General features: G+C 44.2%; 1 protein-coding gene across 1 annotated transcript in view; it reads left to right on the top strand.

Annotated features, from left to right (window-relative positions):
* The window catches only part of LOC122553148 (adenylate cyclase type 8-like), a 243,660-nt gene that overhangs the window by 52,448 nt on the left and 166,266 nt on the right, over nucleotides 1-24,946 (top strand). The window contains exons 4-8 of the mRNA XM_087990986.1: nucleotides 4,219-4,330; nucleotides 10,935-11,062; nucleotides 17,010-17,168; nucleotides 19,517-19,850; nucleotides 20,873-21,067. Coding sequence (XP_087847112.1) covers nucleotides 4,219-4,330; nucleotides 10,935-11,062; nucleotides 17,010-17,168; nucleotides 19,517-19,850; nucleotides 20,873-21,067 — 928 coding nt within the window. The remainder of the gene's footprint in view (nucleotides 1-4,218; nucleotides 4,331-10,934; nucleotides 11,063-17,009; nucleotides 17,169-19,516; nucleotides 19,851-20,872; nucleotides 21,068-24,946) is intronic.

Raw genomic sequence — 24,946 nt, forward strand, 5'->3', positions numbered from 1 at the left:
TCTATGCTGGAGAGCTCTATGACTGTATGACTCTACCCATTTCACCAGTTTCCTCATTTCTCCTCCCCCCACCTTTCCCCAGTTCCAACCTTCCAGCTCAGCACTGTCCTCATGACCTGTCCTACCTTCCTATCTCCCTTCCCACCGATCCTCTCCACCCTCCCCTCTGACCTATCACCTCCATCCCCACCCCCAAACACCCATTGTACTCTTTGCTACCTTCCCCCAACCCCCCTCTCTGACCTATCACCTCCATCCCCACCTCCATTCATCTATTGTACTCTTATGCTACTTTCTCCCCACCCCATCCCCCTCTCATTTATCTCTCCACCTTGGAGGCTGCCTGCCTCTATTCCTGATGAAGGGCTTTTGATTTTCCTGCTCCTCGGATGCTGCCTGACCTGCTGTGCTTTTCCAGCACCACTCTGTTCTAAACCCTGACTCTACCCATCCCCCTGCAGAAAGCTTCAACATTGATCTTGAGTTTATATCACGCTACATGAAACCCCACCACACGGTTCTGTACTGTCATTACTGTCCTGTTTTAACACCATCACCTTGATAACTTGTTGTGGCCTCTCTACCCTAATTAGTTTGAATTTGTTTCTTTAATAGACCCTCAGAATGTGACTTTATACCTATCATGTTATTCCTGTCACTTAGTTTGTCTCCAGCATCACAGTTTTAAAAATGTTTTCTAATTATCTGTCTGCCTCAATTAATTGGATTATAGGTAATCTCTTCAATTCCTATTCAACTAGTGACACTTTACTCACACTCTAACATTTTGGTCACCTGCAGAGACTTACTATTCAACACTCCACTCACACCATTGTATGATTTTTTAAATCTCTCTGCCTATATATCCTGTGTCTGAATGCTTTTCTTTACTTCATCTGATGAAGGAGCAGCGCTCTGAAAGCTTGTAGTTTCAAATAAATCTGTTGGGCTAGAACCTGGTGTCGTGTGACTTCAGATCTTGTCCATCCCAGTCCAACACCAGCACCTAATTAAAGTAGATGTTTTGTGACTGGTATGACACTTCTTAGAACTGAAGGGAGCTGGAAAATGGTGATTTTAATATTGTTGACAAAAGGGGAAGGATCGAATGGAACAGAATGGTGAGGATGCCTAGAGTAAAAGATAAAATGAGTGGTAATGGTGATATAGGATACTATCTGGATCACCTCTGGGATAACATCTGGAGAGGTGTCCACAAATGTTGGAGAATTGAGCCTAATTGAACAGAGATCACACAAGCCAGATTGGGTAAAATTGACAAGCTGTTTATTGTAAACGATATCGCTGGAAGAGAAATTGATTAGGCTGACACAGAACTGACAGTGTGTACGGGTAGGTCAAGGATTCTCCTCCCTGAGCTGAGAAACCAGATTTTATAGGAATACAGTACAATGATGCTAATTAAAAATAGTGAAAATACTATGGTCAAGTAACCCAGTTACCATGGTGATAATCACAATGCAGTTATCAGAAGAATATCCTAAATGTAGATACAATGAGACATCCGGCAGCAACAAACAGTTCTTAATGGGATCAGGAAATTCCAGCTCCCTTCGAGGGGAAGTGAGAAGGTCCCTCCCTTTTCTTGGCAGTAAGATGAGTGAGGTATTTTGGTGTCTCTCCGTCTGATCTGAGCTTTGTGTGGCTTTGGTATCACTGGAGTACGAGACTGCCCTTAAGGCTTTGGGAGAGCTGTGTTTATTGGGTCCAGGAAGCTTATTGCCAGTTTGTCTTGGGACGTGTATTCCCTGGTCTGCGAGTGACTATGGTCATGTCTGGTTTCCCTTATCAGCCTGTTTGGTCAGTGCTGAGACATTCTGGGTGTTTCTTGTATGGTTTGGACAGGCTTGGTTTCTGTGTTCTGTGTAGCCGTGCTGAGGGTAGGCAGAGGGCAGATGATCTTATCCCACAATAATGTTGTTTTTCTTTTCTTACATAAGAACATAGAGCTCAAGAACTAGGAGCTGGAGTAGGCCATTCAGCCCCTCAAGTCTGCGCCACTATTCAGTACAATCATAGTTCATCTCATCTCAGCCTCAAATCAACTTGCCTACGCATTCTCCATAACCTTCCACTCGTTAATAATTCAAAATCTCTCTATCTCTTCCTTAAATTTACCTAATGTTCCAGTATCCACTGCAGGCTATGATAGCACCTCTCCCTTTGAGAAAAATCATTTCTCCTCATCACTGTTTTAAATTGCTTAACAACCAAATCAAACTAAACTCATCCTAAAATATAACCTCTTGTTCTAGATTGCCCTACATGAGGTAACATTCTTTCTACGTATACTCTTGTATACTTCATTAGATCTGCTGTCATTCTTCTAAACTCCAGAGGGCATAAACCTAAATTGCTATATCTCTCTTCAAAAAAATCTGTCATTTCTGGGATCAGTCCAGTGAACTTCCTCTGAACTCCCTCCATTACAACTACATTCTCCTCAATTAAATGTGCGCAGTACTCCAGATGCAGTCTCACTAATGCATTTTACAGTTGCAGAAACACTTCCCTACTTTTATGCTCTATTTAGAGAATAGTATAGTCACAGAGTCATAGAGATGCACAGCACAGAAACAGACGCTTTGGTCCAACCCGTCCATGCCGACCAGATATCCCAACCCAATCTAGCACCCGGCCCATATTCCTCTAAACTCTTCCTATTCATTTACCCATCCAAATGCCTTTTAAATGTTGCAATTGTACCAGCCTCCACCACTTCCTCTGGCAGCTCATTCCATACACGTACCACCCTCTGCGTGAAAAAGTTGTCCCTTAGGTCTCTTTTATATCTTTCCCCTCTCACCCTAAACTTATGCCCTCTAGTTCTGGCTTCCCCCACCCCAGGGAAAAAAACTTTGTCTATTTACCCTATCCATGCCCCTCTTGATTTTATAAATCTCTATAAGGTCACCCCTCAGCTCCCAAAGCTCCAGGGAAAACAGCCCCAACCTGTTCAGCCTCTCTCTATAGCTCAAATCCTCCAACCCTGGCAACATTCTTGTAAATCTTTTCTGAACTCTTTCAAGTTTCACATCTTTCTGAGAGGAAGGAGACCAGAACTGCACGCAATATCTCAACAGTGGCCTGTACAGCCGCAACATGACCTCCCAACTCCCAAGTCCTAATAAATAAATACATATCAACATTTAGTTTGTACTCCTCATTACCTGCTGTACCTGCATACCCATTTGCCTACAATTCATCACGAGGATACCCAGATCCTTCTGCACCAATCTGAAGTTTATTTCCATTTAATTAATAAGTTGCCTTTCTATTCCTCTGAACAAAATGAAAAACCTAGTGAATTTGAGGTAACAGTCATGGGGTCATTTATTGACTGACTGGTGCCATTTGGATCACACAGAATCAAGGACTAGTGTGTAAATATCTGAGGACTTGCGTGTGTGTGCACGTGTGTGTGTACGTATGTATGTGGGTATGTGTGTGAGCACATGTGTGTACATGTGTGTGCATACCAGTGTGTGTGTGTACTGGTATGTATGTGTACATGTGTGTATGTGTGTGTGTATGTGTATGTACGTGTGTGTATGTACGTGTGTGTGTACTTGTTTGTGTACTTGTGTGTTTGTGTGTACATGTGTACCTGTGTGCGTGTGTGTGTATGTGTGTACCTGTGTGCGAGTGCGCGCGTGTGTGTGGGTGTACATGTGTGTGTGTGTGTGTCTGTGTGTGGGTGTACGTGCGTATGTGTGTGTGTGTGTCTATGTGTGTACCTGTGTGTGCGTGCACGCGTGTGTGTGGGTGTACGTGTGTGTGCGTGTATGTGGGTGTACCTGTGTGTACCTGTGTGTGTGTGTACCTGTGTGTGTGTGTGTATGTCTGTGTGTATGTCTGTGTGTATGTGTGTGTGTGTGTGGGTGTGTATGTGTGTGTGGGTGTGTATGTGTGTGTGTGTGTGTGTGTGTGTGTATGTGTGTGTGTGCGTGTGTGTATGTGTGTGTATGTGTGTGTGTATGTGTGTACCTCTGTGTTTGTGTGTATGTGTGTGTGTGTGTACCTGTGTGTGTGTATGTGTGTATGTGTGTGTGTGTACCTGTGTGTGTGTGTGTGTGTATGTGTGTGTGTATACGTGTGTGTGTGTGTGTGTGTGTGTGTGTATGTGTGTGTGTATACGTGTGTGTGTGTGTGTGTGTACCTGTGTGTACTGTAACTAATGATCTGTTCGTTTTCCAGTATTATTTTCGCAGATATCAAAGGTTTTACCAACCTGTCCATGGGCCTTTCACCACAGCAGTTAGTCCTCCTGCTAAATGAACTCTTTGCACAGTGTGACGATCTGGCTGAGGTTAGTTGAATTCCATTCTGCACATTTGCACTTGTGTCGTCACTGATTTCATCCAGAGACCCAAGGTAATGCTTTGGGAACAATCCCAGAATGGTAGACGATGAGATTTAAATTTGGTTAATAAAAAGGTCTGGAATTCAGAGCTAGTTTCTATAATGCTGATCTTAGAACTATCTTTGATTATTGTTATAACTCATCTGGTTCACTATTAATGAAGGAAATCTGCTATTTTGCCTTGTCTGACCAATAGGTGACTCAAGTCCCCCAGCAATATGGTTGTCTTTGAACTGCCTCTGAAGTAGCTGAGTAAACTACTCAGTTCAGGGGCAGTTAGAGATGGACAACAAATGCTGGCCAGTCATAGCCAGAAACACCCATATTCCACAAAATAATAATAAGATACATGACCAGCTGGGAGGATTGTTGCCTGTGCCAGTGGGAGTGTGTCGCAGAGAATAGTGGCTCCTGGGAAAGCAGGAAAGTTACACCCATTCCTTGTGGTTAAAAATCACACAACACCAAGTTATAGTCCAACAGGTTTATTTGGAGGTACAAGCTTTCAGAGCATTGCTCCTTCATCAGGTGGAGGAGGATCATAGGGCACAGAATTTATAGCAAAAGATCACAGTGTCTTACACTGTTGCGATAAGTTGAAAAAACCTAGATTGCTTTCATCTTTTAGAATGGGTTGCAGGTTTCCATGCATTAATATGTAAATCCCAGAACTTCTTTCAAGTCATATTCCCAAGATAACTTAAGGTTTTACAAAAAAAAAATCTGCATTGCAGAATTATATTTGCAGATATATTCTATTTTGTTCAAAGAGCATGCAATCTGTAGGCTGTCAACATTTTTAATAATCCATATATTCCTACTTTCCGAATTCCTACTTTGGAAATAGAACCAGTCTGACCCAAGGTTGGGATACAGGCGGACTGTAACCTAATTTTCTAAGAGGTCTATGTTCACTTTGATCTCTTGCTTCCTTTTGATACTTTTCAAGAACTCTGATTGTCAGTTTTTGTATTGTTCACAGGTTTGCCTGGTAGTTTTTTTTCTCTCATTATTTGTTTTGGCATCCTTTACTGGATTTTGAAGTTATCTCAATCTTTGGGACCATCGCTGACTTCTGTCTCCTTACACAATGTTTTTTTCAACTTAATACTATCCTTAATTTCCTTAGTTAGCCCATGTTCAGTTTACCTCTCTCTTAGAATCTTTCCTCCTCACCGGGGTGTATTTTTGCTGAGATCATAAATTAACTTCTCCAGTTACAGGTTCCGCCCCCAGTCCCAGCTCCACACGCACACCAGATCCCAGCTCCCAGCAAAGGACTCACCTTCATCCCCCTCCGTCCACGCATCAATGAATTTAATACACGCTGTGATGTCCAACACTTCTTCCATCGCCTCCGCCTCCGAGCTTACTTTCACAGTCAGGACTCCCGCCCACCTTCCGAGGACCCCTTCGCCCACCTCCAACACACTGCATCCACCTGGACACCCCACGCTGGACTATTACCCGCCCTCGACCTCTTCATTTCCAACTGCCGCCGGGACATTAACCGCCTCAATCTGTCTACCTCCCTCCCCCACTCCAACCTCTCACCCTCACAACGCACAGCCCTCCAATCCCTCTGCTCCAATCCCAACCTCACCATCAAGCCAGCGGATAAAGGGGGCGCAGTGGTAGTCTGGTGCACTGACCTCTACACCGCTGAAGCCAAACGCCAACTTGAGGACACCTCTTCCTACTGCCCCCTCGACCATGACCCCACCCCCCATTACCAAACCATCATCTCCCAGACCATACAGAACCTCATCAGCTCAGGAGATCTCCCACCCACAGCTTCCAATCTCATAGTCCGGGAACCCCGCACTGCCCGGTTCTACCTCCTTCCCAAGATCCACAAGCCTGACCACCCTGGCCGACCCATTATCTCAGCATGCTCCTGCCCCACTGAACTCATCTCTACCTACCTCGACACTGTCCTATCCCCCCTAGTCCAGGAACTCCCCACAAACGTTCGAGACACCACCCATGTCCCCCACCTCCTCCAAGACTTCCGTTTCCCCGGCCCCCAACACCTCATCTTCACCATGGATATCCAATCCCTCTACACTTCCATCCGCCATGAGCAGGGCCTACAAGCCTTCCGTTTCTTCCTCACCTGACGCCCCCAACAGTACCCTTCCACTGACACTCTCATTTGTTTGGCCGAACTGGTCCTCACCCTTAACAATTTCACACTTCCTCCAGAATCCTCACACTTCCTCCAGACCAAAGGGATAGCCATGGGCACCTTTATGCCTGTCTCTTTGTTGGCTACCTAGAACAGTTGATCTTCCGTAATTACACCGGCACCACTCCCCACCTCTTCCTCCGTTACATTGATGATTGCATTGGTGCCACCTCGTGCTCCCGCGAGAAGGTTGAGCATTTCATCAACTTCACCAACACATTCCACCCTGACCTTAAATTTACCTGGACCATCTCTGACACCTCCCTCCCCTTCCTGGACCTCTCCATCTCCATTAATGACGACCGACCTGACACTGACATTTTCTACAAACCCACCGACTCCCACAGCTACCTGGATTACACCTCTTCCCACCCTATCTCCTGCAAAAATGCCATCCCGTATTCCCAATTCCTCCGCCTCCGCCGTATCTGCTCCCAGGAGGACCAGTTCCACCACAGAACAGACCAGATGGCCTCCTTCTTTAGAGATCACAATTTCCCTTCCCACGTGGTTAAAGATGCCCTCCAACACATCTCGTCCACATCCCACATCTCCGCCCTCAGAGCCCACCCCTCCAACCGTAACAAGGACAAACGTCCCTTGTGCTCACCTTCCACCCCACCAAACTTCACATAAACCAAATCATCCACCAACATATCCGCCACCTCCAAAAAGACCCCACCACCAGGGATATATTTCCCTCCCCACCCCTTTCCGCCTTCCGCAAAGTCCGTTCCCTCCGTGACTACCTGGTCAGGTCCACGCCACCCTACAACCCACCATCCCATCCTGGCATTTTCCCCTACCACCACAGGAATTGCAAAACCTGTGCCCACACCTCCTCCCTCACCTCCATCCAAGGCCCTAAAGGAGCCTTCCACATCCATCAAAGTTTTACCTGCACATCCACCAATATCATTTATTGTATCTATTGCTCCCGATGCGGTCTCCTCTACATTGGGGAGACTGGGCGCCTCCTAGCAGAGCACTTTAGGGAACATCTCCGGGACACCTGCACCAATCAACCACACCGCCCTATGGCCCAACATTTCAACTCCCCCTCCCACTCTGCCGAGGACATGGAGGTCCTGGGCCTTCTTCACCGCTGCTCCCTCACCACCAGACGCCTGGAGGAAGAACGCCTCATCTTCCGCCTCGGAACACTTCAACCCCAGGGCATCAATGTGGACTTCAACAGTTTCCTCATTTCCCCTTCCCCCACATCACCCTAGTTCCAAACTTCCAGCTCAGCACTGTCCCCATGACTTGCCCTGACTTGTCCTACCTGCCTATCTCCTTTTCCACCTATCCACTCCACCCTCCCCCCCCGACCTATCACCTTCATCCCCTCCCCCACTCACCTATTGTACTCTATGCTACTTTCTCTCCACTCCCACCCTCCTCTCACTTATCTCTCCACCCTTCAGGCTCTCTGCCTGTATTCCTGATGAAGGGCTTTTGCCCGAAACATCGATTTCACTGCTCCTCGGATGCTGCCTGAATTGCTGTGCTCTTCCAGCACCACCAATCCAGAATCTGCAGTCATTGTTTTTACCTTCTTAAATGTCTGCCACTGCTTGCTTCCTGTTGTTCCTGCTAATCAATCTGCCCAGATCACATGAGCTAATTCTTTTCTCATTTCATTGTAATTCCCTTTATTTAAGTTAATCACAATTCCTGATCCAAATTTCTCACTCTCAAACTGCCCTTGAAATGTTGTGATTTTAGTATTATAGGAAATAAAAGATATACAGATGAATACCCAATCGGAGAAATGGTGTTAGAGGCAGGATTCCTGGGACTTTGGGTCTGGAATTTAGATACGGGATCGTCCATAATCCATATTGAAAGGCAGAACAGGCAGAAAGGGGCACCAGCCAAATCCTGCTCATGGTTTCTATGCTTCTATGGTTAAATGGTTAATCATAATCAGCACGAGATGTCTTTGCCCATGATTGACCTGATGCCATGAGAATTCATGGTCAATGTTGAGGACCCACAGGACAACTCTTGCTCGATTGTGCTGTCACCTGTGCTGGATCTGGGGGGACGGCTCTAATCTGGGAATAGTGATGGTAGTATCTGGAATATTGTCTGTAAGGTACAATTCCGTAAGTATAACTATCTTAGACTGTTACTTGACCAGTCTGAGACTGCTCTCCCAATTTGTAACCCCCAGCTGTTAGTAAGAATGGCTTTGCCAGGTTGACAGGACTGAGTTTGTGATTGTTTTTAGTGTTTGTGATGGGATGTAATTGTTTCTGGCATTTAGTTCGATGCCATGTGGTCTGTCCAGTGTCATTCCTTTGAGATTTTTTTAAGAGTTTTTGATTTGAGTAAGTGGCTTGTTAGGCTAGTTCAGGCAGCAGCTCAGAGACAATCACATACCTGGTGATCTGAAGTCACGTGTCAGCCGGCCCAGGATGGCAGATTTCCTCCCCAAAAGAGCATAAATGAATTAAATGGATTTTTATGACAGTTATATTCTAGATTTTCATTTTTTTAAAAATTCAGATTCCACCATCTGATATAGTGGGATTAGAATTGGGTTCCCCAGAACATTACCATGGTCTCTGGATTACCATTCAAGTGATAATATCACTATTCCATTGCCTCTCTGAAAAATTCAAAAATTAAAAATAATTCTGAGCCTTCTGTGTGCTTCACAATTGAGAGCTTCCCTCCTGCCGTGGGGAGGCTCCTGGAAGTGTTAAGTGCAATAAGGATAATAGACTAAACCATCCGAAATCTCTTTGCTTCATCCGTCCTTGAACCAGTTGAGATATGGGTCAGACTTCTGTGTCACCATGGAGGAGGAAATCCGGTGACAAAGCACTGCACTTTGTTTTGTTTGCTGATAAAATAATTTCCCTCCATCTTCCCGATACAATATTTATTTTTGTGGCTATTTCATAACTGAAAGGACACTTAACCAATTAAATTTTACTCACAATGGGCCTCTTTTTTTCCTAGTATTTGATTGACATCCAAATAAAGTTTTATTGATTTTATTGGACGAGCTTTAACTTTTCTTCATCTGCACTAATTGCTATTTGCAAGGCTCCTGTGCACGAGACATGAGGATGATAAGTGAATGGCTACAGGGAGTATCAGGTGTATGAGAGGGCAAGAATGAAGCTGGGGAAGTGGGTGGAGGGGTGCAGTTTATCTGCAATAAGAATGATATAAGTAATTAGGCTGCTTTAGATAAGAAACAAGATGCACCTTCTAAGCAACCTTCCTCCAATCCCGCACTTGTGCATTGCATCACACTCGCCACCTGCAGGTTGGACTCTCCATATCATGATATAGAGGAGCCGGTGTTGGACTGGGGTGGACAAAGTTAAAAATCACACAACACCAGAGCACCATGTAAACCTGTTGGACTATAACCTGATGTGGTGTGATTTTTAACTTTTTCCATAGTATGGTGAACCAAATGTCCTGGACAGATATGAGTTAGGTTTATGTTCTGAAGCCACAAATGGGGTCTATTCACTTTTTTTTAGACTCCCTACAGTGTGGAAACAGGCACTTCAGCCAAACAAGTCTACACTGATCCTCCAAAGAGTAACCCACCCCCTACCGTATATTTACCCTTGACTAATGCACCGAACCGACACAACCCTGAATACTATGGACAATTTAGCATGGCCAATTCACCTAACCTGCACATCTTTGTACTGTGGGAGAAAGCCCACACAGAATGTGCTAACTCCACACAGACAGTTGCCCGAAGCTGGAATTGAACTGGGGTCCCTGGTGCTGTGAGGCAGCAGGCTTAACCACTGAGTCATCGTGCCTCCAACAATTGTATGAGCATAAAACAAAAATCCTGGAACTCCTAAGATGTTTAAAAAAAGAGCAACAATTCAGAATTTTAGAAAAGCATCCCAAGCAGCTTCATAGGAGCTTTACAAAACAAAGTGGGAGGTGAAGCCACATGAGGAGATAGATGACTAAGACCTTGGTTTAAAAGGCAAATTATAAAGGGGCACTTAAAAAAAGAATATAAGATAGAGAGTCAGAAAAATATAGCGAGGAAATCCTGAGTTTGGGGCCGAGGCAAATGAAGTTATGACCCTCAGTGATAAAGCATATTTATAACAGTGGACATACAAATGCTGGAGGAGATTGGAGAGGACATCTGGGGCAGATAGAGGCACTGATGCTCTCTTCATCTTGTCAGTCAGTTGAATGGTCAGTTAATCTCTGGAGTTATTCAGGGCCTGAAACACTCATGTTTCTGGTGTCAAATGACATTCCAGCTATTGGAATCAGTCAGGTACAAGACATTTAAGTTCTTCATAAGAATTCATCAAAAGAGAAATTAGTTTAAACATTTGACCTTCCACTCAATAGGAACACAACTGTTTACGGATCAAGATTCTGGGTGACTGCTACTACGCTGTTTCAGGACTGCCTGACCCACGTGATGATCATGCCCATTGCTGTGTGGAACTAGGTCTAGGGATGATCCGAGCAATTCGGTAAGAAAGCCAATTAATACCCATTACATGGCCACTTTGTTCAGATATTTGTTCATATATCTGACTCAGTACAGTCCCCAGACATTCACCAGTTACCATCATAAAACTTCATCAATCATTTCTTTAGCTTGTGACTTTTAAGATTAAAGTCCCAGTTCTGTTACAATGTGGAAGCTATAAACTGGGGAATATGCACCCAATGGGATGTATACCCACATCATATGGACTGTAGTGGTTCAAGAAGGCAGTTCACCACTCCCTTCTCAAGAGCAATGAGGACTGAGCAATGAATGTTGGATCAGGCAGTGACACTCACATCCCAAGGATAAATAAAAACGATATCTACGAAATGAGGCTGGTAACAAACAAAATGCAGATGATTGGATCACTAACAATCTCAGTAACTTAATTTGTCCTTTCAAAATGGCAGCCTAGGCTGGCTGCTAACTTCCAAACTTGTTTATCTTCTGTCATTTTAGGCTATGGTGAGGTAATGCTCCAATAATATTGTCATGTCCTATCATACTTTGATGGGTTTATTTGAAAACACTAGCTTTCGGAGTGCTGTTCCTTCAACAGGTGCTAGTAGCAGTGACCCGAAAGCTAGTGTTTCCAAATAAACCCTTTGGACTATAACCTGGTGTCGTAGTATTTTTGACCTTGTCCAACCCCGTTGAACACTGGCACCTCCACATCATGGCTATTATACTTTCATAATGATGAGTGACCACCCAATTTCTGGACACAAAATCTAGCACCAACATTGCAATAGTGTTGCTATGCTGCACTGGATTGTTAGCCAGGATTATGGTCACAGGTCTTCCCAGTGGGTTTTGAACCCATGATGTTCTGAGTCAGATGAAGAGATTTCCACCTACTCCATGATTTGCTCCATTAATCCCATCAGATACCATGGGGTTAACCAATTTCAGTACTGAATGGATGCATAAGAATAAGTCTTTAATCAGGTTGGAGTGCTGGAAACAAAATGAAGGTTGTAGCTGAAGGATTTAATTTCATGTGACACCAGCTTTCTTCAGAAAATATAGATGCCTTTATGCAACATTTCCAAGCCTAGAATAATAGGCCAACATTCCCAAAAAAACCAAAAACCATTCTCTGGCAACTAACAGAAGACACAAGAAATTAAATCCAGAGATTTCTGATGCAATATTGCAGGGTTAAAGCAATGGAGGAGAGACCACCCAATAGAAAATCAGTGAAAGAAAATCAAGGCAAACTTCAATAAGCAGGTGGACTGGAAAAATCAGGGTGGTAGCAGATCCCAAGGAAAGGAATTTGTGGAATGTCTACACAGCTTGCGGTAGAGCCCACTAGGGAACAGATAATTCTGGATTTGGTGATGTGTAATAAAACAGACTTCATTAGGGAGCTTAAGGTGAAGGCAGTGACCATAATATGATCAAGTTCACCTGCAGTTTGAAAGAGAGAAGCTGGAATCAGATCTTAATGGTATTACAATAAAGTAAAGGTGACCATAGCGACAGGAAAGAGGAGCTGTCCAAAGTTGATTGGAAGAGAGAGCCTAGCAAGGAAGATGGTGGAGCAGCAATGGAAGGAGTTCTTGGGGGAAATTTGGGACGCACAGCAGAAATTCCTCCCAAGGAAGAAGAAATATCATTAGGAAGGATAAGGCAACCATGACTGACAAGGGAAGTCAGAGATAGCATAAGAGCAAAAGAAAATACATAGAATGTGGTGAAGATTAGTGGGAAGCCAGAGGATTGGGAAATCTTTAAAAACCAGCAGAGGATAACTAAAAAAGCAATAAGAGAGGACAAGATGAAATATGAGGGTAAGCTAGCTAGTGATATACAAAAAGATTGTAAGAACATTTTTCAGATATAAAAAAGGCAGGAAGGAGGCAAGAATAGACATTTGACCACTGGAAAATGAGGCTGGAGAAGTTGTGATGGAAACAAAGAAATGGCAGAGGGACTGAATAGGTATTTTGCATCTGTTTTCATGGTAGAAGATGCTAGCAACATTCTAGAACTCAAGAGAATGAGGAGATAGAGGTAAGTGTAGTGGCCAACACCAATGAGAAAGTGCTGGGAAGTTGGAAGGTCTGATGGACTACACCTCAAAGTTCTGGATAGCTAAGATAGCTAAGGAGATTGCGGAGGCACTGGTGGTAATCTTTCAGGAATCACTGGAGCCAGGGAGGGTCCCAGGGGACTAGAAAATGGCTAATGTAACAGTGTTTACGAACAGAGGAAGGCAGAAGACAGGAAGTTTTAAGCCAGTTAGCCTGACCTCAGTCATTGGGAAGATTTCACAATCTGTTATGAAGGATGAGATTACAGAGTACTTAAAAGTGCATGGGGCTTTGTCAAGGAGAAGTCAAGCCTGACAAATCAGTCTGAATTCTTTGAGGAGGTAATGAACACGTTAAGACAGAGGAGAGCTAGTGAACATGATCTATTTGGCTTTTCAGAAGGCCTCTGACAAGGTGCTGCAAAGGAGGCTGCTAAATAAGAGCCCATGTGTTAGGGGTTATGTCCTGGCATGGATAGAGGATTAGCTGACTGACCGACAGAAGGCAGAGAGTGAGGATAAAGGGGTCTTTTTCACAATGGCAGCTGGCAACGAGTATAATTCCACAGGGGTCAGTGTTGTGACCACAACTATTCACATTATACATTAACGACCTGGACGAAGGAACTGAGGGCATTGTTACTAAGTTTGCAGATGACCCAAAGAAAGATGGAGGGGCAGGTTGGGGAGGTTGGGGGTGGGTGCTGCAGAAGGACTTGGACAGGCTGAGAAAGTGGGCAAAGAAGTGGCAGATGAATACAATGTGGGAAAGTGTGAGGTTATGCCCCTTGTTAGGAACAATAGAGGATTAGACTCTTTTTTAAGGAGGGAAAGACTTTGGAAATCTGAAGCACTGGGATTGCGAGGTCCTAGTTTAGAATTGTCTTAATGTTAACATACATGTTCATTTGCTGTTAGGAAGGCAAATTCAATGTTAACGTTAATTTCAAGAGATTGTATAAGGCTCTGGTCAGACCAAATTTGCAATATTGTGAGCAGTTTTGGGCTCAGTATCTAAAGAAGGATGTGCTGGCCTTGGAGAGAGTCCAGAGGAAGTTTACAGGAATGATCCGAGGATGAAGGGCTTATTATATGAGGAGTGGTTGTGGACTCTGGATCTGTACTCGATGGAACAAAGAACAAAAAAGCAAAGAAAATTACAGCATAGGAACAGGCCCTTCGGCCTCCAAGCCCGCGCTGATCAATATCTTCTGTCTAAACCGCTGCCTATTTTCTAAGGATCTGTATCCCTCTGCTCCCTGCTCAATCAAGTATCTGTCCAGATACATCTTAAATGACAGTATCGTGCCCGCCTCTTCCACCTCCACTGGCAACACATTCCAGGGCCCCACCCCTGTGTAAAGGACTTGGAGTTCAGAAGAATGATTAGATTCAATTCCCTACAGTGTGGAAACAGGCCCTTCAGCCCAGCAAGTCCACACCGACCCTCCAAGAGGGGATTTGATTGAAACTTACAGAATACTGAATAATGTGGACATGGAAAAAAATGTTTCCACTAGTCAGTGAGTCTAGGACTTGAGAACATAGACACAGTGAAGGGGCCACCTTTTAGAACTGAAATGAGGAGGAATTTCTCCAGATGGGAGGTGGTCAGTCTGTGGAACTCATTGCTGCAGAAGGCTGCTGAGGCCAAATCATTGAGTGTATTTAAGACAAGATGGCATTTGTGAACCAATGGATTTTTTATGATATTTACAGTGGCTACATAGTTGTAATTTGAGTCACTTCTAATTGAATTCAAATTTCATTATCTGCCATGATGGGTTTCAAAGCAATGACCCCAAAACACAGAGCCTGGGTCTTCGGGTGAATTGTCCAATGATGTTGCCAGTACTCTACAACCTCCTCCAGAGAGTTTACACAGCTGACAGTATTGTGAGACTTTCGAAGATCTTTCTCAGCAACATTATCAGACAAACATTAATATTGAACCATATAGCACTATGTTTATCCAGCACCTTTGACATAGTAGAATATTGAAAAATTTCAATAAAGCTTCAATAGCAAATTAAATGCAAGTCAAATAAATAGTCTAGTATTTGAGTAGATGGCCAAAAACTTTGTCTAAGAGGCAGATGTTAAGGAACATAATCATCGAATAATAATCTTAGAGTAATTATGGTACAGAGATAAGTTTGCCCATCAAGTTCATGCACCCTCTCCGAACAGCAGTGCAATAATTCCTATTAACCCCTTCTGTAATCCACCACCATATGAGTTTATTTCCCTCAAAAACCCAGTCAGTTACCAATTAAACTATTTATCATCTCTACTTACGCTGCTCTCCTGGACGAAGGGTTTGGCAGCACTAACCTCTGACAGTGCAGCACACTCCCTCAATATTGACCCTCCGTCAGTGCTATATTCCCTCTGTACTGAACCTCTGACAGTGCGGTGCTCCCTCAACACTGACCTTCTGATGACACTATGCCACTCCCCTCAGCAGTGACCCTCCAACAGTGTGGCACTCTCTCAGTACTGACCCTCTGACACTACGGCACTCCCTCAGCAGTGAGCCTCCGACAGTGTGGGGTTCCCAGGTACTGACCCTTTAACCTGGTCAAGGGACTTCACAATCCTTCCAAATGTTAACATAATTGGAACTGGGCACGGTTGTAGTCTAACATTTGCTTTATTGAGTTTCAGCATGGTTTTCCTGCTTCTGTTGTCAAATTGTGCTTAGTGCCTCTTTAATTTCATATTGTGACTTTCCTCAAAATTGTCACATCCATGCCATCTAGGCCAAATAACTTCTCTACTTTTAATGCTGCCAAAATATTTAAGTAACTTATCTTTATCTATTTTTACCCTCACAACTGCCTTCACCTTTACTGAAACATTGGCTCTGTCCTCTTTTTGAGTGAAAACAGGTATAATAAACTCAGGAGGAGGCCCCTCACTCCTCCAAACAAATGTCATGCAGAGCACACACTACACCTGCCCCCCCCCCCCCCCCCCCCCTCTAAAACTCCCTCTACACACACATACAGACAGACACAGACAGAAATAATATGGTGTCATGGATGGAGGTAAAACAAATACTGGGCAAACACTTCAATGGCACCAGATCTCAGGATTTGGTGAACTGTCCCTTTGTTTCCCAACTCCTTCCGTTTTCTGATCTTTTCCATCCCGTCCTCTCAGGTCTTTATAGGCAATACAGAGTGACTGACTCACAAATTGTAATTTCTCTGACTTATTGGTTGATAACAGCACCTTACATCAACCGACAGGTGATACCAGCTGACTTGCTTTAGCGTCAGGCATTTTACTAGAGAGAAAAAGAGAGAGAGAGACCACCTCCCCTTCTAGAATTCCAAAAGCTTCTCTCTGTATCATTTTTGTTCATGTCCACTTATTGTTCACCTTCCCAGGAATCATCAAAGCAGTAAGTAAACACAACTTACAATGACTTCCAACAATTTTCACAAATTAGTTTAAGTACAGAAACTTAATCTGAACTATCAACATCCTTTCTCCACCAGCACCCACCACCCACCACCCTCACACACCCATGCCCCCCAATTATAGCATAAATGCTGCCCCCTCCACACTTCATCTCAGCTTGAATGAAGAGTCATCTAAACTCAAAATGTTAGCTTGCTTTCTCTCCATGGATACTGCCTGACCTGCTGGGATCTCCAGCATTGGTTATTTTCAGTGCATAAATTTCTGTCAGCTCTTTATTGTCAACAATCCTTTTCCCAATTAAGTCCACAATCAAAAGTACAGTAAAATCCAAAGGTACGGTCTTTATGCTCTCAGCTTCATGACCTTCTCGCTGTGGTGCCACTGCAGTGTCTCAGTATTTCCATTTAATGAAATATGTTGAATACTATTTCTGCTGATTGTGTTTTCTGTCGTTTAGGAAGATCAGGTCAAGTTTTCAAGCAGACATTGATATGCGGATAGGGATCCATTCTGGCTTTGTCCTGTGTGGCGTACTGGGTCTACGGAAGTGGCAGTTTGATGTGTGGTCATTGGATGTAAGCATAGCTGACGAGCTAGAATCTACTGGTCAACCTGGGTAAGAGTGTACCAAACGTTGGAGAGACAGAGAAGGAGTTAAAAAGACAGTGTAAAACAAGGCAGAGAGTGTGTGATCAAGACTCAGAATTGTGTGTGATTGAGGAACAAAATCTGAGTTATGAAAGAAAAACTACATTTCATTACTCCTTTTATGACCTCAAACCCAAATTGCTTTGCACCAGGTGAAAGGCAGAGACTATAAGTAAAGCAGCAGCCAATTTACTTGTAGTAGACTCCCATAAAGTGATAAAAAACAGTTAATCTGTTTCAGTAATTCCCATGCTGTTCATATAGCTGCAGAATCTTTTACACTACCTCCAAGAGGTCACATCAAGCCTCAGCTTAATGTCTCCTCTGAAAACCCACATCTGCCACTGCAAAGCATTCCCTCAGTATGTGCTGGAATAACCTAAACTGTTTTTGATTCTTATGGTTTTTGCATTCAAGTCTCTGATTGGGACTTAAGCCCACAACCTTCTGATTCAGGTGTGAGAGTCCACCCCATTGTGTCATGACTAAGTATTTAAATGGCCGAGGATGGGAATGCCATGGTTCTGGGGAGGGGAGGTGGTGGATTGGTTATGTGCGACTGTAAAAAAGAAGGCAACCACTGAATGAAATATTTCAAGGTTCAATGGAAAGAAAATGTGATTAATGAACATGGAAAATCTGAGTGATAGAAAGAAAGTGAGAAGGTGAACAACTACAGTACTTCACAAAAGCACAGCTCAGCTAGAGCAGGAAAGTCATCCAGGCAGAGACAACAAGCAGAGAATAAAAGGAAAATGTGTAACCATGATTCATATGAACACAGTCAGAGGTACAAAGAGAGAGACAGACTCTCTCGTTTAACAAGAGGCCAAACAGACTAATAGGGAAATGAAACAAGACCAAGAGTCTTGGAGGAAAGAGGGGGAAGCACATGGGAGAGTGTGTGACTGAAAAACAGTTACCAGTTTTCAAATAGAGACAGTGAATGTGAGGCAGAGAGATAGAGACAATTAAACAGACAGGGAAGAGATCAGGTAGATAGGGAGATATAAATGGTAGGTAAATGGTAGGCCACCCAGGTAAATAGTGCGGTGAGGAAGGCATATGGCGTACTGGCTTTTATTGGTAGAGGAATTGAGTTCCGGAGTCCTGAGGTCATGATGCAGTTGTATAAGACTCTGGTGCGGCCGCATCTGGAATATTGTGTGCAGTTTTGGTCGCCATACTATAGGAAGGATGTGGTCGCCATACTATAGGAAGCGGTGTTCCGCAAGGATCTGTTTTGGGACCATTGCTGTTTGTCATTTTTATAAATGACCTGGAAGAGGGGTTAGAAGGTTGGGTGAGCAAGTTTGCGGATGATACGAAAGTCGGAGGAGTTGTTGACAGTGAGGAAGGATGTGGCAGGTTACAGCAGGATATAGAGAAGCTGCAGAGCTGGGCAGAAAGGTGGCAAATGGAATTCCATGTAGCTAAGTGTGAGGTGATTCACTTTGGGAAGAATAACAAAAAGATGGGGTACTGGGCTAATGGTCGGATACTTGGTAGTGTGGATGAGCAGAGGGATCTTGGTGTCCATGTACACAGATCTCTGAAAGTTGCCACCCAGGTAAATAGTGCGGTGAGGAAGGCATATGGCGTACTGGCTTTTATTGGTAGAGGAATTGAGTTCCGGAGTCCTGAGGTCATGGTGCAGTTGTATAAGACTCTGGTGCGGCCGCATCTGGAATATTGTGTGCAGTTTTGGTGGCCATACTATAGGAAGGATGTGGAGGCACTGGAACGGGTGCAGAGGAGGTTTACCAGGATGTTGCCTGGTATGGAAGGAAGATCGTATGAGGAAAGACTGAGACACTTGGGGCTGTTTTCATTAGAGAAAAGAAGGTTTAGGGGTGACTTGATTGAGGTGTACAAGATGATTAGGGGGTTAGATAGGGTTGACAGTGTGAACCTTTTCCCGCGTATGGAGTCGGGTATTACAAGGGGGCATAGCTTTAAATTAAGGGGGGGTAGATATAGGACTGAAGTTAGGGGTAGATTCTTCACTCAGCGAGTCGTAAGTTCATGGAATGCCCTGCCAGTAGCAGTGGTGGACTCTCCCTCTTTATGGGCATTTAAGCGGGCATTGGATAGGTATATGGAGGATAGTGGGTTAGTATAGGTTAGGTGGGCTTGGATCGGCGCAACATCGAGGGCCAAAGGGCCTGTACTGCGCTGTATTCTTCTATGTTCTATGGTCTATGTTCTAAATGACAGTGAGGAAGAAGCAATTGTCATATATTTGTAAAATAAGATTATTTAGAAAAGTACCAAAACCAGCAGGCTGGATAATCAATGTTATTTCCTGTGTCTTAGGCGAATCCACATCTCTGAAGTAACTTTGAAACATTTGAGAGGTGACTATGAAACTGAAGTGGCTCATGGCCACAAACGTGGTGATTTGTTGGAGCGATATAACATTAAAACCTACTTCATCAAGCACGATGAATTCACTGGGGACCCACCACGAATACGAGTTAGTATTGCGAAATCAGATGCTGGAGCTCCAAGATCACAGTTTGATCGTAGAAAAACAGAGACTATATTCAGCAGCAGTTTTCACATTGATGCCAGTCTGCTCCGAGTCATGGAAGCTGAAACCCCATGGAGGCTTGACCATCCTTTCAACAGAGTAGTTGGTTTGAATAAAGTGAGTAAAATTTCCAGCCCGTAAGGTTATCCTTTTCCCGTTGTACAGTAACATGCTCTCGGACATGTGTCATTGCCATCTCCATTTAGTCATTGGGTTGAAAAAGAAGATTATATCTTAAAACTAAACAATGTGGATTGGACAAGACAAATCTTTGAAAGGACTGATATTGTGAGCTGTGCAGTGTTCTGACCAACTGGCTGGAATCAGAGGGGTAAGGTGGGGATATCAGCTGAGACATTGGCAGATTCATGGGGAAGGAGAAAGTGAGGTCTGCAGATGCTGGAGATCAGAGCTGAAAATGTGTTGCTGGAAAAGCGCAGCAGGTCAGGCAGCATCCAGGGAACAGGAGAATCGACGTTTCGGGCATAAGCCCTTCTTCATGGGGGAGGAAGGGGCACAGGTTGAAGTTGAGGTCCATGTCCTTACACATGCATGCAGTCTTTAACAGAACTCACTGAATCAGGACTGGACCTCTTCCCTAATTTCATGGAACACTGAAGCCAATAATAAAGAAAAGATAGTGCCTTGTCTATGAAGCCCTTTGGGATACCCATTGAATCACCTTTTGAAGTGTGGATGCTGCACAGTGCAGTAACAAATCTGTGTATAAATAACAATGAGTTAACCTATCAGTTACTTTCTTCAGGGAACAAATAGTGGTCAGGATACCAGAACCTGCCTGCCCTTCTTCAAAACAACATCATGCGATGTTCTGTATCCAGGTGAGAGAGGACAGGAGGTGTGTTTGGTGGTACATCTATAAAAGCTAGCATCATTCAATACAGACTGGGAGTGTCTCTTGAGTGAGGCTTTGAACTCAGAACTTTCTGATAGCAGATACTGCTTCCAGTTGAACCTCAGAAGGAAAGATTGAAGCTGTTTCCTCCAGATGAACATAGGCTTGTTAACAGTTGAGTTACACACTGATTAACCACCAATTCTATAACCTTCCTCACCTCCAGGCTGCTGTATTGTTACATAATTTCAGATGTTCCTTTTCCTTTTCATTATTCCTTCAGATCATTGCAGCTCTAATGAGAAAAAAGTCCCAGAGATCTGAGAAGAGCATAAGCCCAGGAATCCCCTCCTCCAGGTTCGAAGTGATCAACAAGAGAGTTGAACATGCCATTGAGGTGCGCAGCAGTGACAAGCTGCGGGATGCCTATCTTAATGAAATCACACTAACGTTTAAAGACTCTACTATTGAAGAGAAGGTAATGTGACTATCTTATTGGGTTCTTGTTTGAAGGAGTGGATTATAGAATAACTTTCATATTGTCAAATGACTGCAAAACTTGTAAACATAGGCAAAGAACTGGAAATTTCTTGTGGCATATTTTTGCACCTGCAACGAGTGCTGTCTGACTTGGAGACCTCTAAGTGGCCAGAAATTAACACATTTTGGCTAAAGTTTGTTCGTTCTTGTTCATTTTAAGAGGGACTGTAAACAAAGGGCCCTCATTTATGTACTCAAGGGTCGAATTGTGCCTCTTTAAAGTGACTACTTTGGAGGTCTCAAAGAAGTCTAATGCCTTTGTAAATTGTTTCAAAGGCAATTCTATGCTTTTTCATGATCTTACTGTGCAATTCAGGAAAAAACGATGGCTACTTTGTGCAAAAACAGGCTTCCACAAACAGCAAAGTGACAACAAACAGACCATTTGTTTTTGCAATGTTGATTAAGAGACAAGTGTCGACTCTGAACAGCAGGGAGGATGCCACTGCTGCTTTAAAACAGTGACATAATCTTTTATGGCCTCCTGAGAATCCAGAGTGAGCCTTGGTTTCAGATCTCACCTGAAAGATGGATTTGAAATGCTTACGTGAGGTTGAAACTTATGTTTGTCTGTCAAGGTTTCTGGATTACTAGTTCAGTAATGTGCCCAAAGATGTGCAGGCTAGATGGATTGCTCAAGGTAAAATGTAGGGTCTAGATTAGAGTGTTGCTGGAAAGGCACAGCAGGTCAGGCAGCATCTGAGGAGCAGGAAAATCCACATTTCAGGCAAAAGCCCTTCATCAGGATTGCTTTTGCCTGAAACATTGATTTTCCTGCTCCTCGTATGCTGCCTGACCTGCTGTGCTTTTACATCACTATGCGAATCTAGACTCTGGTTTCCAGCATCTGCAGTGCTCACTTTTGCCTAGTAAAACGTAGGGTTGCAGGGTAGGGTGGGATGCTCTTTGGGGGGGGGGGGGGGGGGGAGGGGGGGTCAGTGTAGACTAGATGGGCTGAATTGCCTCCTTTTGCTCTGTAGGGATTCTATGGTTCTATCATACTCCATCTTTAAATGAATGTACAGCTGAGTGTTGTCATTTACTCTTGGAATAGAATGGAATGGCCTTTATTGTCACACAGTCAATGAGTAGGGGAAACGTTTATATGTCATAGCTATCTTAGATACCAAAGTACCAACAGCACAGCTTCTTTTGTTGCAAGATTTTCGACAACACAGAAATAAAATGCCCAGCATTACAGAAATAAAGTTCAGTCCAGCAGGAGCACGCTGACACATCGCTTCGAGTCTTCGAGTTGCTGGCATAGGCTTCACACTATGCCAGCAACATATGCACCAGGAGGCCGCTGTGCCTGGCCGGGAGATCACCATCCCACACCAGGAGGCCACTGTGCCTGGCCGGGAGATCACCATCCCACACCAGGAGGCCACTGTGCCTGACCGGGACATACCATCCCACACCAGGAGGCCGCTGTGCCTGGCCGGTAGATCACCATCCCACACCAGGAGGCCAGTGTAGGAGAAGGTTGCACCAGGCCGGGAGTTCTCACTTGAAGCTGGGCCTCATCACTTGCTGGAGGCCGGGGATTGTCTCCAAGTGAGGGGGTCATCTCCAGAGGCCGGAGGCCGTTACTCACTGGAAGTCGATGCTCATCAATCCTCGCTGGTGGTCGCCGGAGGCCAGGAGGCAAAGAGAAAAAAATGAAGAAATAAAAAGCAATAGACAAAAGAGAAAGAGAAGAGAAAGAAGAAGACAAGAAGAAGAGGAGTGGGCGGAGTAGACAAGCTCCTATCTGTGTACCTCTCTTTATACTTCATATCTTCACCATTGCCTACCTCTCTTGAGCTTCTCAATATCCCCATCGTGCTCTCATTTTAATTTCAATCTCTCTCCCACTCTCTCACTATCACTCTGTGCAGTGCTTGAGAAGATAGTGAAAATAAGCTTTCTGTTTGATGACGGGTAGTGATGCCTTAGTGGTATTGTTGCTAGACTGTTAGTCCGGAAACTCACCTCATGTTTTGGGGACTTCGATTTGAATCCTGCCGTGGCAGACAGTGGAATTTGAGTTCAATAAAAAGAAATCTGAAATTAAGAATCTACAAATGACCACAAAACCATTGTCAATTGTCAGAAAAACAAGCGCGATGGCTCAGTGGTTAGCACTGCTGCCTCACAGCACCAGGCACCCGAATTCAACTCCAGATTGGGTCATTGTCTATGTGGAGTTTGCACGTTCTTCCCATGTCAGCTCTAGTTTCCTCTCTCTGTCCAGGATATTCAAGTTAGGGTGATTTGGCCATTTTAAATTACCCACAGTGTTCAGGGATGTGGAGGTTAGATGGGTTAACCGTGGGAAATACAGGGTTACAGGGATAGTGTAGGGGGATGGGTGTGGGTGGGATGCTGTCCAGAGAGTTGGTGTGGACGTATTGTGTTGAATGGCCTGTTTCCACACTGTAGGGATTCTATTTTTTTTAATCTATGTTCTGCAGTCCTGTCCCATCCAGTCGTGAGTGGGTGTGGACAATTACATGTCTCATTGGAGGAGGAGGTTTCACAAACATCTCCATCCTCAGTATGGAAGAGTCTAACACATCCTTGTAAAACATAACACTGAAGCTTCCACTGTAATCCTCAGCCAGTAGTGCTGAGCGGATAATTCATCTTGGCCTCCTGCAATGATCCCCAGCATTACAGATGCCAGTCATCAGCCAATTCGATTCACTCCACTTGATATCACAAAATGGTTGGAGACACTGGATACTGCAAAAGCTAGACCCTGACAACTTTCCTGCAATTGTATTGAAGATGTGCACTCCAGAAATTGCCGCTCCCCTAGCCAAGTCCTTCCTGTAAAGTTACAGCACTGGCATCTACCCGACAATGTGGAAAATTGCTCAGATATGACCTGTACGTAAAAAACAAGTCAAATTCCACCCGATCAATTACCATCTCATAGGTCTACTCTTGATCATCAACAAACTGATTATAGGAGCTATCAAGCAGCACCTGCTCAGCAATAACCTGCTCGGTGATGCCCAGTTTGGGTTCCACCAGGTTCATTCAGCTTCTGACCACATTACAGCCTTGGTTCAACATGAATTCCAGAAGGGAGAGGAGAGGGACAGCCTTTGACATCAAGACTGCATTCAACTGAGTGTGGCATCAAGGAGCCCGAGTGAAACTACAATCAGAACTGGCTATCAGGGGACAAACTCTCCAGTGGTTGCAGTCATAGCTTTTGTTGAATTCATTGAGAGGATGAGGGCATTTCTGACTGGGCCAGCATTTATTGCCCATTCCTAATTGCCCAGAGGACAGTTGACATTCAACTACATTGCTGTTGGTCTGGAGTCACATGTAGACCAGACCAAGTAGGGATGGCAGTTTCTTTCCCTTAAGGATATCAGTGAAGCAGATGGGCTTTCCCCCACAAGTGACAATGGATTCATGATTCATTAGGTTCTCAATTCCAACGTTTTATTGAATTCAAATTCTACCATCAGTAATGACAGGATTGCAACCCAGGTGCCCAGAATATTACCTAGGTCTCTAGATTAACAATACAGTGATAATACCATTAGGCCACCGCCTCTCTGACACATAGGAAGATGGTTATGGTTCTCAGAAGTCAGTCATTTCAGCTCCAGGATGTCTCTGCAGGGGCTCCTTAGGATAGTGCCTGAAACCTATCTTCAGCTGCTTCATCAATGAATTTCCCTTGATCATAAGGTCAGAAGTAGAGATGTTTACGCAATATTCAGCACCATGCACGGCTGCTCAGATACTGAAACAGTCCATGTTCAAATACAACAAAATCTGGACAATATCCAGAATTGGTCTGACAAGTAGG

The sequence above is a fragment of the Chiloscyllium plagiosum genome, unplaced genomic scaffold, assembly GCF_037043375.1.
Source record: "Chiloscyllium plagiosum isolate Xiang-an unplaced genomic scaffold, Cpla_swu_hap1 HiC_scaffold_10, whole genome shotgun sequence".
Lineage (NCBI taxonomy): Eukaryota > Metazoa > Chordata > Chondrichthyes > Orectolobiformes > Hemiscylliidae > Chiloscyllium > Chiloscyllium plagiosum.